The sequence below is a fragment of the Myotis daubentonii genome, chromosome 2 (assembly GCF_963259705.1).
Source record: "Myotis daubentonii chromosome 2, mMyoDau2.1, whole genome shotgun sequence".
Lineage (NCBI taxonomy): Eukaryota > Metazoa > Chordata > Mammalia > Chiroptera > Vespertilionidae > Myotis > Myotis daubentonii.
Window position 1 is genome coordinate 214,798,192 of NC_081841.1, and position 15,854 is coordinate 214,814,045.

Consider the following 15,854-nt stretch of genomic DNA (forward strand, 5'->3'; position numbering starts at 1 on the left):
GTGTGAGATGATAACGCATTGTCGTTTTGATTTGCATCTCTCGTATAATTAGTGACTTTGAGCAGGTTTTCATATGTCTTTCGGCCTTCTGTATGTCCTCTTTTGAAAAGTGTCTATCTAGGTCCGTTGCCCATTTTTTTATTGGATTGTTTATCTTCCTTTTGTTAAGTTTCATGAGATCCCTGTAAATGTTGGAAATTAAACCCTTATCGGTGATATCATTGGTAAATATGTTCTCCCATGTAGTGGGTCTTCTTGTTGTTTTGTTGATGGTTTCCTTTGCTGTGCAAAAGCTTTTTATTTTGATGTAGTCCCATTTGTTTATTTTCTCTTTAGTTTCCATTGCCCTAGGAGCATTATCAGAGAAGAAATTTCTTCGGCATATGTTTGCGATTTCGCTGCCTGTGGATTCCTCTAGTATTTTTATGGTTTCCCGTCTTACGTTTAAGTCTTTTATCCATTTTGAGTTTATTTTTGTGTATTTTTAATTTTTATCATTCATTTATTTTTATCTTGAACATCATCCTTTTCCACTTTACCTTTTAAGTTTATCTTGAATAATTTATTTTCAATATCTGTTTATGTATTTATGCATTATGATTTCTTAATGTATTGTCTGTGAGTTTTAAAGACACATCTGCTCTCATAATGACAGCATTATTCCTTTCTCTTTAGAAAGAAAGGAGAAGACTCGAGAGGTCTTTAAGGAACTAGAATGAGCTCATCCTCCCATCTAACACAATTGCATTTTAATTTGAAATCTACCAACTTGGAGTTTGGGGATTGCGCGATAGGACTAGGCTGAAGGTCATCTTTGTGAGCACGCAGAAGTGGCATAAACAAGGTTTCCGGGGACCACGTCAATAATTGAAGAAGGAAAAAATAACCTATTTTCAAATACTAAAGGAGCGGTCTCTGATATGGCAACAATTGATGTGCTAATGATAAATAATTTATCCACTCCTCAGATTGCCTAAGGACATGAAAGTAATGACTCCATTTCATTAAGCCTTCTATAAAATTTAAATCTTTCACTTATTTAGAGAAATCTTCCTCCTAATTATCCCAAATTAGTGTAATTCCAGACCTGGTTAGAGTTATGACATTGTCTAGTGCAGTGGTCGGCGAACTCATTAGTCAACAGAGCCAAATATCAACAGTACAACGATTGAAGTTTCTTTTGAGAGCCAAATTTTTTAAACTTAAACTATACAGATAGGTACATTGTTATTAACTTAATTAGGGCACTCCTAAGGCTTAGAAGAGCCACACTCAAGGGGCCAAAGAGCCGCATGTGGCTCGCGAGCCGCAGTTTGCCGACCACTGGAGTGGAACATTATACCCGTAACAAGTCCCCCCCGACAACGGCCTTGTTAGATGATCAATTTTTCTTGACTGGAGCCAGAGAAGAACATGGGTGGTCCTTCAGGAAAAAAAGTCTTACGACACTGTCCTCAGATTGCAATCACTCTTCAGACAACTTCAAAAGCGAGTTTTGGATAACTCTGAGAAAAAGATTCAGATTTTCGCCTATTGCATTTCTTTCCCATTTAGATTCGCCGTTTCGGTATCCGGAACACCATCACCAGGGAACCAGCCAGAAGATTAGGCGGAATCCACGATCACCTCATACAGGGCACCTGCGCTTCCGCAAGACCACAGCCCCAGGGGAGGTGACCAGCGCTGGCTCCACCCCCAGGTGACACGGGGAGAGAGGGTGTCTGCGCTGATCCTGCTTGGCTAACTGCCAATCCTAGAAAAATGCGAATGTCTGGTTTTCCTACCTCTGCATTTCAGACTCAAGTGCACCAGTTATGAAATCATCCCATCAAATTAAATTTAAAAGGAAATGCCACCACAAACGCATGGCGTCAGCCTCCCCTCCCACTGGCAGGAGCAGTACATGGAGACCACGCTTTCCGGTGAGTCACACTCACCACGTTGCCATGGGTTACAGAACTCATCCTCCTCGACCGCCGAAAAACTGGGAGAAACTGCTAAGAATCGTCTCCGTGACCCTCCTACGGGGTATTGCAAGGACACTCTTTTCTTTCTCCGCCAAACTGAAGACTTTATAATATCCCTCTGAACCATAACTGATTCTTAGCAAAGATACAATCCATTTACCCACTTCTAACCATCTACATGTTCATCATATTCATCAAAATGCCTAGCTTATTAATTTCTTGATTCCCTTGGACTGAATCCTATTTTACATCATTCAGACCCGTAAAACTCCTCCCTCTTTGCCCCGTGGTACCGTTATTTTAAATCACTGGGCTGGGTATTGTTACAGTCAGTTATCTGGATGCTGGCCTATTGTTATACTTGGAATAATGTTCCGTCTAAACTCTTACAACAACAGATGGTAAAAGACAGACTGCACCGAATCCAGGGTTTCTTCAGCAATTTTTCGCAAGTTAAGAAGAGTACAAGAGAACATGAGTCAGCAGGAGAAAACGGTTTACAAGTGAATGAAATTATATTTGGGGGAGAGGGAGGGGCTTCTTTCCATTTGAAGTTTCGAACTTGTTGTCAGCTACCTTTGTGCCAAACAAGTTGGTTCCGAGGAATTGGGCAAACCCTAACGATGTCACCCCGGCCAGGATCAGGGCTGCCCACGGCATGACTGACAGCCAGTGGAGACAGCCGAGGGGCTCACGATGGAAGGAGAAGAAACCCACTCCGAAGAGAAGGTAAGAACCAGCAACCGGGAAAGATACAGCTGTCACCTGACCCCCATCCCCACCCTCTGCCAGCTTTGGGAGGGGGCAAGGCCCGGGAAGCCTCAGAATTCCAGCTGGCAGAGTAGGGATTGTTTTCATGGAACGTACCTACACAAATACTGGAGGTCTGAGCCTTTGAATAAGCAGGAACTCGAACATCTTTCCTCTCCGCACAACAGAGGCCTCTCGGGCGGGGGCCCTAGGGAAAGCGCCAGGTGAACCCCGGGGGGAGCGAGAGAAAATATTTCATAATTGCTTAAAAATCAGGAGTTAATTTTACTAACAGCTAACATATAGGCGTTGGATACATACATGATTGAAAGTGTGTGTGTGTGTGTGTGTGTGTGTGTGTGTGAATAAGATCTCCGTTTTGTCATCTGTGCTGCTTCAAACATGAATTAGCGCTGCCTCTGGGACTGTTCTGACTAGATGAGGTCATTCTTACGCGTGCGCGGGCCGGTACCAAGTACATGCTCAGTAAACGGGTTCCCTTCCGTGGGGGAAGGGGAGGGGGGTCAAAGGCTCCCTCTGGATATCGACATTTCAGGAGCCCTTGGGAGCTCTGCTGCTGCGTTAGGAAGCCCGTACTCAGGCCCTGGAAGGAAGCCTGTGCCTCAGCCCCAGGCCCTCCAAACTCTGGCTTCCCACCACCACGCTGAGCAGAAGCCTGGCAGGACCTGAGTCCACGACAGACAGACAGACAGACGCTGAGTAGCTGTGACCCACGCCTCCTGGGAGCCCCAGCCTCAGTCCCGGCTTCCGGGCTGCACTGGAGAGAGAGAACGTGCTTTCTCACCTCCGTCTGCACTTGACGACGGAAACCTCCCCTTCTGGCCCTGAAGATCAGGACGATGGGATGATACCACCACCTACGAGGCCCTCTGCCTCCCAAACGCATGTCCCCTGACATGCTCCACACGTGTCCATCGCCCGCGCTGCGCAGGGCACAGCACGCAGGAACACGAGGTCTGGAGCCTCCGAATCTAGGCTTCAGCCAAGCAAAGCCAGTGCCTGGCCTGCACTTTGGAATCCTAATGAGAGGAGGCCTGTGAAGTTCCAGGAGTTGGCGAGAGCCCTGCGAATGAAGCAGCTGCTCAGCACCCTTTCCTTCTTCTCTAGGTGCTTCCCCTCGGGCTTTGAGGAAGCGACACTGGGGCAGGGGTGGGGAGGGCGGAGAGGTGAAAAGGAACAGGGGAAGAGGAGCCTCAGGAGTGGATACAGGAGGAGTGGGAAGCGGGGAAGCTCCCAGTTCCCCGATCGGGCCGGCGGTGGTTCCCAGGACCGCCTGGAAAGCGAGGGGCGGTGGAGAGGGAGTCGGTGGAGCTCTGTCCCCAGACCCCCAGGCCCTTCTCACCAGCTGCTCATGCAGTCCTACTGGAAACCCGGCCCCTCGATCCCCAGCCGTCTGTAAGGGGGCACCTTGGCCGGAGGGGTGGGGCCGGCACTGCAAAGCAGGACGCCGCCCTCGGTTTGGGGAGAGGCCACTGAGCCCCACTTTCCAAACGGGCCTTGGAACGGGGACCTGCTCTCCCAGCCCGTGTTCCGCACACTGAGTCCCGGGGACATCGTCTTATTGCCCACGCAGGCCCACGCACACACGGCTCCGCCCTCGGCTCCCCCGGGCTATTTTTCCTTTACTTTCACTGAAACGTCAACAGGAAAGCCTTGAATTAACCGTGTCCGATCACACACGCGGGGCATCTTTCTCCTATTTTAGGTGAAGCCACGTTCGCTGGGATTTATATCGCACAGGAATATTAAATACACGACGATTCTCTACCATTTTTCCTAAGAAGGAAATCCAAGGACAAGCAAGCCCACTTAGGTAAACGAATAATTCTGGAGATTTCTTAGGAGACCCCATACTCAAATCAGGAAGGAAGGGAACAGTTGGTTTCCGATGAAATGAGCACCAAACCGAAGAATCGGATTGACCTCTACTTTAGTTTTCAGCTCTGACCCTGGACAAGTTGCCTGTCATCCATCTTCCTTTTAAAAAAAAAACAACAATATTTTTATTGATTTCAGAGAGGAAGGAAGAGGGAGAACAAGATAGAAACATCAGTGATGAGAGAGAATCATCAATCAGCTGCCTCCTGCACGCCCCACACTGGGGATCAAGCCCACAACCTGGGCATGTACCCTGATGGGGAGCCTAACCGTGACCTCCCAGTTCACAGGTTGACACTCAACCACTGAGCCACGCCAGCTGGGCTAGTCTGGGCTCGTCCCCTTCTTCTGCACCCTCGGGTGTAAAACATTTAGAAACGAGTCAATCCTGCAGAGTTATGTCCCTAAAGAAAGAATGATATAGTAGCAAAACTGTACTAGGTTCTTCCTGTGTTGGGCACTATGCTAATTATTTTGCATATATTTGCTCACTTATAATCCATATAACAACCATAAATCAGGTATAATTTTATCCTCATTTTCCAGACAAGAAGCAGGATAAGCTGGTCATCTGAGATGCCGAGACTGCACAGGCAGCAAGTGGGGGCCGGGCCCCAGAGCCGCGGCTGCAAACCTAAGTCACACGCTCTGCTATCTGAAGTCGTTCACGAACCTCCGGCAGCAGCCAGCATCGCAAAGGCAGCAAGTCCACCGACACCACGCACGCACTCATCGTTCGACTCTTCTGGGCATGCTCTCTCCCTGGCTAAGCGCACCTCTTAAAGCATTTTTAAAAAGTGTATCAGCCGAAACTGGTTTGGCTCAGTGGATAGAGCGTCAGCCTGTGGACTGAAAGGTCCCAGGTTCAATTCCGGTCAAGGGCATGTACCTGGGTTGCGGGCACATCTCCAGTAGGAGATGTGCAGGAGGCAGCTGATCGATGTTTCTCTCTCATTGATGTTTCTAACTCTCTATCTCTCTCCCTTCCTCTCTGTAAAAAATATTTAAAAAAAAAAAAAAAGTGTATCAACAGTCGTAACCAGTTTGGCTCAGTGGGTAGAGCATCGGCCTGCGGACTGAAGGGTCCCAGGTTCGATTCCAGTCAAGGGCATGTACCTTGGTTGTGGACATATCCCCAGTAGGGGGTGTGCAGGAGGCAGCTGATTGATGTTTCTCTCTCATCAATGTTTCTAACTCTCTATTCCTCTCCCTTCCCTTCTGTAAAAAATCAATAATATATATAAAAAAGTGTATCAACAGCTACTCATTGTTTGTTATAAATAACCAGTGGGCCAGTGTGGAGGGAAAAAAAAAGTCTAAATACTCTTTTCAATTTAAAACCACGCAGACGAAACTTCAAATGCGTTTTCCTAGGTTTCTTGTCCCATTATAATGTAAGCTTCAGCACCTAATCTAAAGTGAGGTTTTATCTTAGAAGTTTAGTGGATTCACGAAAGCTATATTGTTTCATAATTTCACCAAAGACTCACGTGGCATTTTTAAAATCCCAGGACAGACGCCTGTATACGTACCGCCGGGTGGATAGCTAACCTGCCAGCTCACTCCTCCGGCCCATGTGAATGGACCAAGACTACCGATCAGCCCCCAGTTACCCTGGAGGCCTCCGTCTTAGCATCAAGCTCCGGGCACCGACTCAGACTGCGGTGAAAGACAGAAGTGCAACACAGAGGTCCCCACGTCACTGCCACCGCCGGGAATGCTAGCAGGGCCATGGGTCCCCTACGACCTACCGGCTCCACACCTGGCGCCTGCTACAACACAACCAAGCGAGACATGAGCCAAGTCCTCAGAGTTTATGTCTAGAGGGAGGGCCCGACAAGAAAATGACAACTGCCTTGCAAATAGCTCAGAGGTATGCAGGCGGGGCTCGTCACCCCAGGCCGCGGCGCTGCCTCCAGCGGGAACAGGTGAGCTGAGTTTGAAATGTGAGGAGGTAGCCGGATGCCAGGGGCAGGGGAGCTGGCATTCGTGGGGAGGGCCTGGGACGAAGGGCCCTGGGAGCTTGTTACAGAATGAAGGCGGCGTGGTTGCAAAGTAAAACCCGACCATACTTCCTGACGTCGCCTACACGCAGTTTCTGCTCCGTGTCAGGCTTGGAAGGGGCAACTACTGAGGTTCTCCGTGTCCTCTGGGTTCTTAGTTATCTGTGAGGGAACCAATGCTGCCTCTTTTAACAATACTAATGACAAATAACTCAGATAGGATGTTTCCTATGTGCGAAGCTTATTCCTAAGTGCTTCACCTACATGAGTCCACCAAAACCTAACGGTGTGCACCGTTACTATTCCCACTTCGCAGGCAAGGAAACGGAGGCCCTGAGGAAACAGGTCCCTGTCCGAGCCCACCCAGTCAGTAACGGAGAGGCGGGGCCATGCCGCCACCGGCCTGTATTTCTGCTCTGAATCCTGGCCTTTTGGGTACAGAAATGCGCTGGGTCACGCAGAGGGCCACAGGGAGGCGTGGATCGGTGAGGACTCTCGGGCAGCCGTGACCAAGCACAGACCCTGTGGCCGGCAGCACACGGGACGCCCCCTGCGGCTGCCCCACTGCCCTGGAGCGCCATCTTCCTGCAACACCACGGAGGGCAGCGTGTCACTGGGGAGGCCAAGGCCACGCGCATGCCCTCGATCTTAGGCAGTCCAAGAAAGCAATCCCAGGGCAAGGTCAGCATCTGCAGGGAGGAACGAGGTCCTGCCTCCCACCACGGGCCACAGGTGGTGCATGAGGTCGCTGCTCTGCTGAAACAAAACACCACGGCTGGGTGGCTGGAAACAAGCCGAATGCATCCTCTCACGTCTGGAGGCTGAGGACAGAAGCAGGCGCGTTCCCCTCCGAGGTCCTGAGGGAGAATCCGCCCCAGGCCCCTCTCCTGGCTTCTGCTGGTGACCAGCAATCGCTGGCCCACCTAGGCCGGTGGACACGTCGCCGTCTCTGCCTCCTTCCTCACCCGGCCTTCCCGCTGCAGCTGTGTCTCTTTTCTTCCTATAAGGACACCAGTCATACCGGATTTAGGGCCCATCCCACTCTGGTATGACTGCATCTTAATTTCCCCTGCAAAGACCCTATTTCCAAGTACGGTCATAGTCACAGGTACCCAAAGTTAGACTTGAACATATCCTTTGGGAGGACAGACTCAGCTCATAACCGTAGGAAATGACACAGGAAGGGGGTTCAGATGATGGGCAGCCAAAAAAATGACAGGTATCCAAGGTACCTCAATCGCTTTGGGGGCCTTCATTTCATCTCACAATGAAATGATTTCAAAGCAAAAGCTGGATATGCCCAAAGCAAGAAAAGGTCTAAGAGCGGTCTTAAGGGAACCAGCTAGCTAGGAATTGGAGTCGGGTTGCACTGGGGGTGAACTGGAAGCTGGGTGGGGCCTCCCTCTCGAACTGCACCCATCAGAAAGACGGGCCTTCTCCCCGCAAGCCTGGCAGGCATCTGCCAGACAGCTCTCTTTTATCTTCAGAAAGAGAAGACTTGGCCTGGAGGGGCCATCATGGATGTAAGCAGAAAGATAAATGGAGATTTTAACTGTGAATATGAGTTACCTAAGCCATAATTTTTCAACTGAATAGGTATAAGACAGATGTTTAAAATATACGTTATTTACAGAGCTGGTCTGGTCTTTTGTGCTGCTACTTGTATTGCTCTAACTTTTTCCAAACCCTGACTATAAATATCAAAAGCATATCCCTTTCATCAACAATCCAATAGCTTCTGAATGAATGCAAACACTAATAAAACAAGTCCTAGAATTAAAAGGCACTTTGTTTTTACAGACAGGAGAGCAGTCGGTCTCCAAGAAATCCTAACCTCAACGGCCCAGGCTTTCAGAAACCCACGTAGGACTCAAAGTTACGGGAATCCAACCGATCCTGCACCTGCTGGAAAGTAAATCAGTCATCAGCCCCCTTTAAGATACGGAGCATGAAGTACAAAAAGCTAAGCTAGCCTGGCTGGTGTGGCCCAGTGGTTGAGTGTCAACCTATAAACCAGGAGGTCATGGTTTAAATCCTGGTCAGGGCACATGCCCAGGTTGCGGGCTCGATCCCCAGCAGGGAGTGTGCAGGAGGCAGCCAACCAATGACTCTCTCTCATCATTGATGTTTCTATTTCTCTCTCCCTCTCCCTTCCTCTCTAAAATCAATAAAACTGTATCTATAATAATAAAAGTGTAATATGCTAATTAGACCAGACGTCCTTCCAGACGAAGCCGGGGCTGGAAGGGAAATCCAGGTCCTGGGTGCCAGAGGGAAGCTGGTGCCAGCAGCCGGGAGAAGGAATGCCTATTCTTGCACGAATTTCATGCATCGGGCCTCTAGTTTAAAAATAAAAAGCTAAGCTATTCTCATGTTCCCAACTAACGCGGCTAAGTGGGTGACCTCCAGATACACCCCGAACCCTAACTGTTCACCTGTGTGCCTAAAGGACCTCTCTGCTTGGACGATCAACCCATAGGCCCCAAATGGAGCTCATCGCCTGCTCTACTCCCCCAGCTTCCTGGTCAGTCATTGCTTTCTTCCAGCCAAAATCTCTGATTCACCTTTGATTTTCTCCCACCTCTTACATCGAGTCAGTTACGGTGAAGAGTCAGTTCCTTGTTCTCCCGATTCTCCCTTCCCTCTCCACTGCCCATCCCTCCTTCCGTGGCTGCTGCAGGCTTTCCACCATGTGACATGAGGACCACTCGGCAGGTGACGGGAGGTCACTTCAGTTGAGTATTTTTCACTGAAAGAGTAACGCATTAATTCTAATGGGGATTAGAAACTGTAATTATCAAATGAAACTTTTACTTTCACATAAAATATAACCTCTTTTCAATTCATTTAAATAGAGAAGTGGGTCAAGTTAACGGGAAATACGACATAAATAACAGGTGGGATACAGACATGGGTAGGAGAACCCTGAGGGGGGAGTGCTGATGCCTAAGCGCTGGAGACCACTGCTGTGTGGGGGTCCCCCATCACCTACTACTTGACCCCATCGCCCCTCCACCACCTGCCGGCCTCCTGGCCTCGAGACTCTTCACGTGCCCTGCAAACCACAGCCGGACCCCTCTTCCAAAACCACTCCTCTCATCACGCCTCTCCCCAGCTCACCCCATACACTCTGAACTCCACCTACGTTTCAGACCCCACCGGCCTCGCTCCACATCATCTCTAGTTACCCCCCGAAGTGACAGCATGGCCAACCTCACCTAGACATTTTCACTCCCAGCTTCATGCCGGGGTTCATGCTGCCTCCACAACCTCCCCCCACCCCATCTTTCTCCTTCTCTGTCTCTTGGAATCCTACCCAGTCCTTCACGACACAAGCGAGTCCTCCCTCCAGGCAGCCTTTTCGAATTGACATTCTTCTACCCTCTGACCTGCTATTCCACTTATGCCAACCGTACCCACCGCCCCGCTGGGCTCTTGATTATATGCTATTATTTACTGTTTTCTAACGGTCGACTCGTTGAGAGCTGTGGTCCTGTCTACCACGGCAGGAGGAGGCCCTTGGACTACCACTACAATAAGAGGTCCTTGGAGAGTAGAATCTTATATCTTTGCAGACATTTATGTACGTGAATATATGTTTATTCCATAGTTATGAGAGGATGACTCACATTAGGAGTTCAAACCATCTCTTCATCCAACTTTTTAAGAGAAGCCATGTTTTATTCATTCCTCCAATAAACACTGACTGAGTGCCTGCTGTGTGCCAAGCTCTGTGGTTGCTGGCAAAACAGAGACGTGAATAAAACACGTATGGCCACTGAGGGACTTGCCAGCTAGCACAGGAGACACACACGGAAACTCCCGATGCCACGCGATGTGACCAAGTCGCCATAGCGCAAGTACCTAACAAATGCCAGGAGGGGTTCCTCTGGAAAGGATTGGAGGAAGACTTAGAGGGAAGGGGAGAGTGGGTGGCTCTGGAAGGGGGAGAATTTCTGGAGCCTGGAGCACAGGGTAGTGGGGGGTGGGGGGGAGGAAGAGAAGAAGTGCTTGGAAAGGTGGCCTGGTCATGCCGTGAAGAGCCTTGGCCCAGATCCTCATGCCCAGGACGGAGAGACAGTAAAAGGAGATGGAACATGACCAGCTTTGCTCTAGGAGAGATTTTTAAAAATAAAACCGCCTCTGGGCACACGTGGAGGAGGAATTGGACTGGAAGCAAGGTCAGTCTGGAAGATATTATAACAGAAGCGAAGGTTTAAACAACAGAGATGAAGGGGGCGGTACAGATTGTAGAAACATCTAGGAGGTAGACATCATTAGGCGTTTCTGACCAACGGGTTATGCATTCCACTGTCAAATAAAAATAGTCTAGGGATGAACTACTTAAGGGAGAGTTCATTATCAACTTACAAAATTACCCATGTCATCTCCTTCTTGCGTGACCGTGGCTAAGGTTAATCAAGAGTTGACTAGAGTCTATATCCTTACAAACTACAAGAACCTCTACTTTATACCGTATAGATTAGGCACACAGGTTTCCAGGACGGATCTACGAAAGCCTGTCCCAAATTCCCGCGTCAGCAAATCGTCCCAGTCGCGAGGATCTCACCAGATGTTGCTTCTGGGTTCTACCTGCACTGAGCATACGCGATCCTGTACCAAAGAACATACCATTGTCTGAACTGTCCTGACTCTCCAGGGTATATACAGGGAGTTGAAGCCAGAATTGCTCCGGAGGTGTAAAAATGCTCAGGGTTTCATACAATATGCTCATATTCCTTTTTTCGAATAAAAAAGCTCACCAGAGTGTAAAAGGCATTGAAACACCCAGGGAGGTGACCTTTGGTAAGCAGTGTTCCCCTGGGAAATAAAGAATAAAGCCATTCACCACCGCGTGCAATATCCCTCACGTCCACTTGCCTGGTGAAAGCAGTCAACACAGGTAGTTTCAAATTAAAACCCGGCCAGGGCAGCGAGGCTGAAAACGGATCTCTGAGAGCAAAGAGGGAAGCGAAGGCAACAGGATGCTGTTTATGGAAACGTGTATATGATTGCAACTTGCCAGGTGTTTATCCATCATGTCCCCACACCAGTCCCCTGGCCACCAGGACAGGCCCTAAGGTGCAGACAGTTAATGCAACGTTTGGGGAGGACAGGAAATAGGATTCCTTTGCAAAATGAGCACTTTCCCCACATGCCCCCACATACGGAGGCACATGACTCCAATAAGCAGAAAGGGCAGAGGTCATGCCTAACGTTTTCTGTGTAAGTGCTCGGAAACCCCGCGCCGGCTCATGACAGAGCCCCTCCCTGCCCAGGCGGTTCTGTAATGGGAGCCTGGACCTGGGGGACCTGTCCAGACGAGAGGGGGTCATGTGACTCGCCAGGAGCACAGCTGGTTCATGGCAGGCCCAGATCAGAACCTCGCTGTCCATTCTCCGCTCTCAGAAAATTCCCCCCACCCCCATCTCTTAAAATAACAGGACACGAGGAACTGGGACACTATCAACGGTGCCCCAGAACTCATTTCTATAAAATGAAAACTAATAAACTAATGAAGGTGGTGTGCTGCCCAGTCCTCCCTCTGTTTATAATAGATCAACAGAGGGGGTGGGAGGGGGGGACAAAAAAAAACACGGATTTACCTTGTCTTAATATGTCAGTTTGGGGGCCTTTGTTTCATCTTTTCAAATCCTTTAAAACGATAGTATGAAAAGTGCTTCATTGCTCTTTAAAGTGGCAAATATCAAACTAAAAGTGCCATGATTGGGGGGAGGGGGAGGGGTGTCTCCTTCATAAGCAACACTCTTTATGAACAGGCTCCGTAGAACTTTATAGTGGAAAACCGCTTTCCAATCTTGACCAATAGAATGCCCAAACCTGGTGACATTATATGTGGGATGTAAAGGGGCACCCAGCCTCAGGGCTAGGGAAGGGGACCGAGAGTACAGTGCAAAGTTAATAGCATCATTTGTGCCAGGGGTCGAAGTTCACACAGTTCTAACAGAGGATCAGCAAAAGGCTGGGGGCCATGAAAACCACCCCAGGGAGGCACACGAGCCTGTTTTCCTCTGTACAGCACTGCGGACCACGGAGAGCGCCCTCTGCGTGGGGAGTTTTACTTTCACCTCTCGTTGTAGCAAATGAGGAAGAATGATCCCACACCCATCTGCTCTACCCCCTTCTCTTCTTCGATTATTCATCTTGATCTGAACAAAAGGCAAGACTTCCCACCCCCCCCCCACCCCCTTCTACCCAGAAACTCTCATTGGGAAATTAATCTTCAAGATGAACAATGAACTCATCGCGTGGCCTGTGAACTTGCTGGTTGCCAGGAGGCCTGTGAACGCTTAGGATTATTTTTGATTTGGCAGCACCAATCGGGGGCTTTCACCGTCATATCAGGCATGGCCGGCAAGACTTAAAGTTTCGGAATCCTCTAACTGTCCTTCGCAGGATATTTTCAAGTTTTAAAGGTGTCTACTCTAACCTCTAGAGCTTAAGTGTCGTTTATCCTGAAGGTGTACAACAACAACAACAACAAAAAATGGGCTAAATGTCAAGGGTATTGCTGTAAATCACATTTCAAACTGGTAATTACTTATTAGTGGAGAAAAGACTGCTTGAAAGGGTGCTGTCTCATTGGAAAGCTATTATGGAATGCCTGCAATTTTGCCTTAATAAACAGAGTAAAACGTGAAGTACCTACTCTGTGATAGCGACGCCAGACCACAAGAACAACTATTAATAAAATTTCCAAGGATCTCTCTCTCTTTACCTAAAGTTAAAAAAAAACAACAGCAACACATGTTACCCCAGAGTTTTTTAGGAATACTTGTTGGGGGGGATTTCTAAAAAGCCTCAGTGACGTGATTTAATTTAGTCTATCTCTGAAGAGGCTTGCCTTATCCTCTGAACCCAACAAGAGGAAGTTCTTTATACTCACAGTGAAGTATGATGATACCAGCAGTCATCATGCTAAAGGACTGGACCAACAGAAAGAAGAAATACGGAAAGCCTCCTGTGTTCCCAAGCTGCTCCACTCTCCATTTCCTGTGACAAAGGTTCTGTTTGCATCTAGAGCCACTAGCCTGACCCAAGTGGACTTCCTCTGCATTTCCTAAGAGAAAGAGACCTACCGGTAAACGATCTCAAAGTGTTCCCATGCCCCATCTATTCCTGCCAATGCTCCTATTTGGAAAGGAGCCATATTTGAAAAGGAAATCGATAAGATCCTCCCCGCCCCCAACTAAAAATAAAGATGCATATGAGCAGGGTTTCATCTCCCCTCCCAGGGTTCACTGTAGGTGTCTGAACATTCACAATTCCCTGCCACTGGCGAGAACACCTTTTCTTATGCGCATCAGCTAACATTTAAGATAAAGAATAAATGACAGCCCTTCCTCCCTGGACAAAGCCAGGTGATAAGCCATCCGGGAGCCCCAGAAGAATCGAGCAAGGCTCTGGGGGGGGGGGGGCGCGGGGACTCCAGAAAACGCTGAATGAATGGCAGGGCTCTTCTTACCCCGCCTTTTGGGTTTCTTTTCTCAGAAGCAACCTAACATTGAAGCTGCACAGAGAACCACCAACCGGCCTGAGACAGCGTATCCTTCGACAGCACCCTACGCCGTGCTTACCCTTTGCGGGTCAAGAAATGAAACGAGGAAGGAGAATCAAGTGAAAATGCCTGGCAGAACTGGCCATGGCGGAGAAGTTCTTTGGGGAAGAATGAAAATGTGATCCTAATGAAGCTAGGCCAAGACAAACAAAAACAGGCTCCGAGCAAACGTGCCCGAGATCATTCAAGAGCCCTGCAGGTCTGTTGAAGGAATTACGGCCACCTGCCTCCTGTAGCTTCACACTTGGTCTGAGCACTGGCCTGCTCAGTGTGGAATGAAGCCATTCGAACCCTTACGCACACAAAACCTGGATCACCTGAACACTCCGTGCAGATATGGGTTTACGTACACATGTGTTTTGAGGTTAGATTTAGGTGTGCTTCAAAATTGACTCCTACGAGTCAGAAGACTACAGCAACCACAGCTGCAATGGACTTAAATTACTGAAGTACAAACTGCAGTTGTCACTTCCTTTGCAGATTTGGCTGTTCGTGAAAGAAAGCCCAGGGAGCCTTAGTGCCAACATCCTTATGTCGCTAGGTTTGGCAATAAAAAACGATGGTTATTTTATTTAGGTCTTATATTCAGGGAAATGCGGTCACAAGACATTTTTACGGCATGAGATACTGCCCCAGTGTTTTAAAACTTGCTGTTTTCGGAGGAAGACAGTGGGGTTACCGTTAGACTCTTAAGTACCAACCACAAGCTTAAAGCAATCTTCCCAGTGAAGACCGGACTGGCAATGACTGGGGTTAGATGTACTTTCATTACGCGGTGTTTAGAAGAAAATTAATTCTTCTGGGATGAAAAACAAACAAAAACTGATGTCTTGCACATGACTGCATACACATGGTCAGCCGTTAAGTCAGGAGAAAAGCAGGAAAGAGCGCCAGCATTTCCTCCCTCCAGCCTTTCCTCGGGGTTTTTATCCCTGGGTTCCGGAGTCACACACCAAAGCCCTTCCGTGGTGTTTCCCAGGGAACCTGCCTCCTTCGGAAACGCCTAGGCCGGCTCTGCCTTTTAAGATGCAGCCCTTTTCGAAGCCTTCGGTTCCATTCACCGTATTGTTTGTCCTTCCCGTCTGACATGCAAAGACACAATACAGCCTCCCTTCTTTCCACACAACCGAACCCAAAGCAACGTATGTTAAATGCACACAGAATCACGTGAGCGCTCAATCCGCATACACGCCAAATACCCCACAGAACGCATTCAATGAGCTCCAACAGAGTTGGCTGCGTGCACACGGCCGAGTCGGGAATGCATGCGGGCTCTTCCCTGACTCAAACCATTCAGACCTGTGCTTGGAACCTGCTCCCTTTCCCGGAAGGGGGGCTGTTTAAATGCCCACGGGGATAACTGGCCACAATGCAGGCGCCAGCCAGCCCGGGGCTGCAGGCGACCCTGGGCGCAGGCTCCCCCACCGAGCTCCCGGAGGCTGCTGCTCGCAGCTGGCGGGCATTCATCCCCCCGCAGCCCCAATGCCCGGCGCGGCCCCCTCCCTATTTTACCTAACTAATCGCTCTCCAACCCCATATTGAGAGGGCCTGCTGTGGATCTTGCGGAGGTACAAAATGGTGGATGTGAACTAATTTTTTCCTGCTTTCCCCATAACTTATCGCATCCATCAGCGCCCGGCCTCCCCTGCCAGCACC

General features: G+C 49.0%; 1 protein-coding gene across 3 annotated transcripts in view; it reads right to left on the reverse strand.

Moving 5' to 3' along the window:
- The window catches only part of STOX2 (storkhead box 2), a 195,603-nt gene that overhangs the window by 85,630 nt on the left and 94,119 nt on the right, over positions 1-15,854 (reverse strand). The window contains exon 1 of one of the 3 annotated variants that reach the window (XM_059685720.1): positions 13,527-13,938. The exons of the other annotated variants lie outside the window; for them this stretch is intronic. Coding sequence (XP_059541703.1) covers positions 13,527-13,557 — 31 coding nt within the window. The 5' untranslated portion in view covers positions 13,558-13,938. Of the gene's footprint in view, positions 1-13,526; positions 13,939-15,854 lie in introns of those variants that run through there. 3 annotated transcript variants of the gene reach the window in all.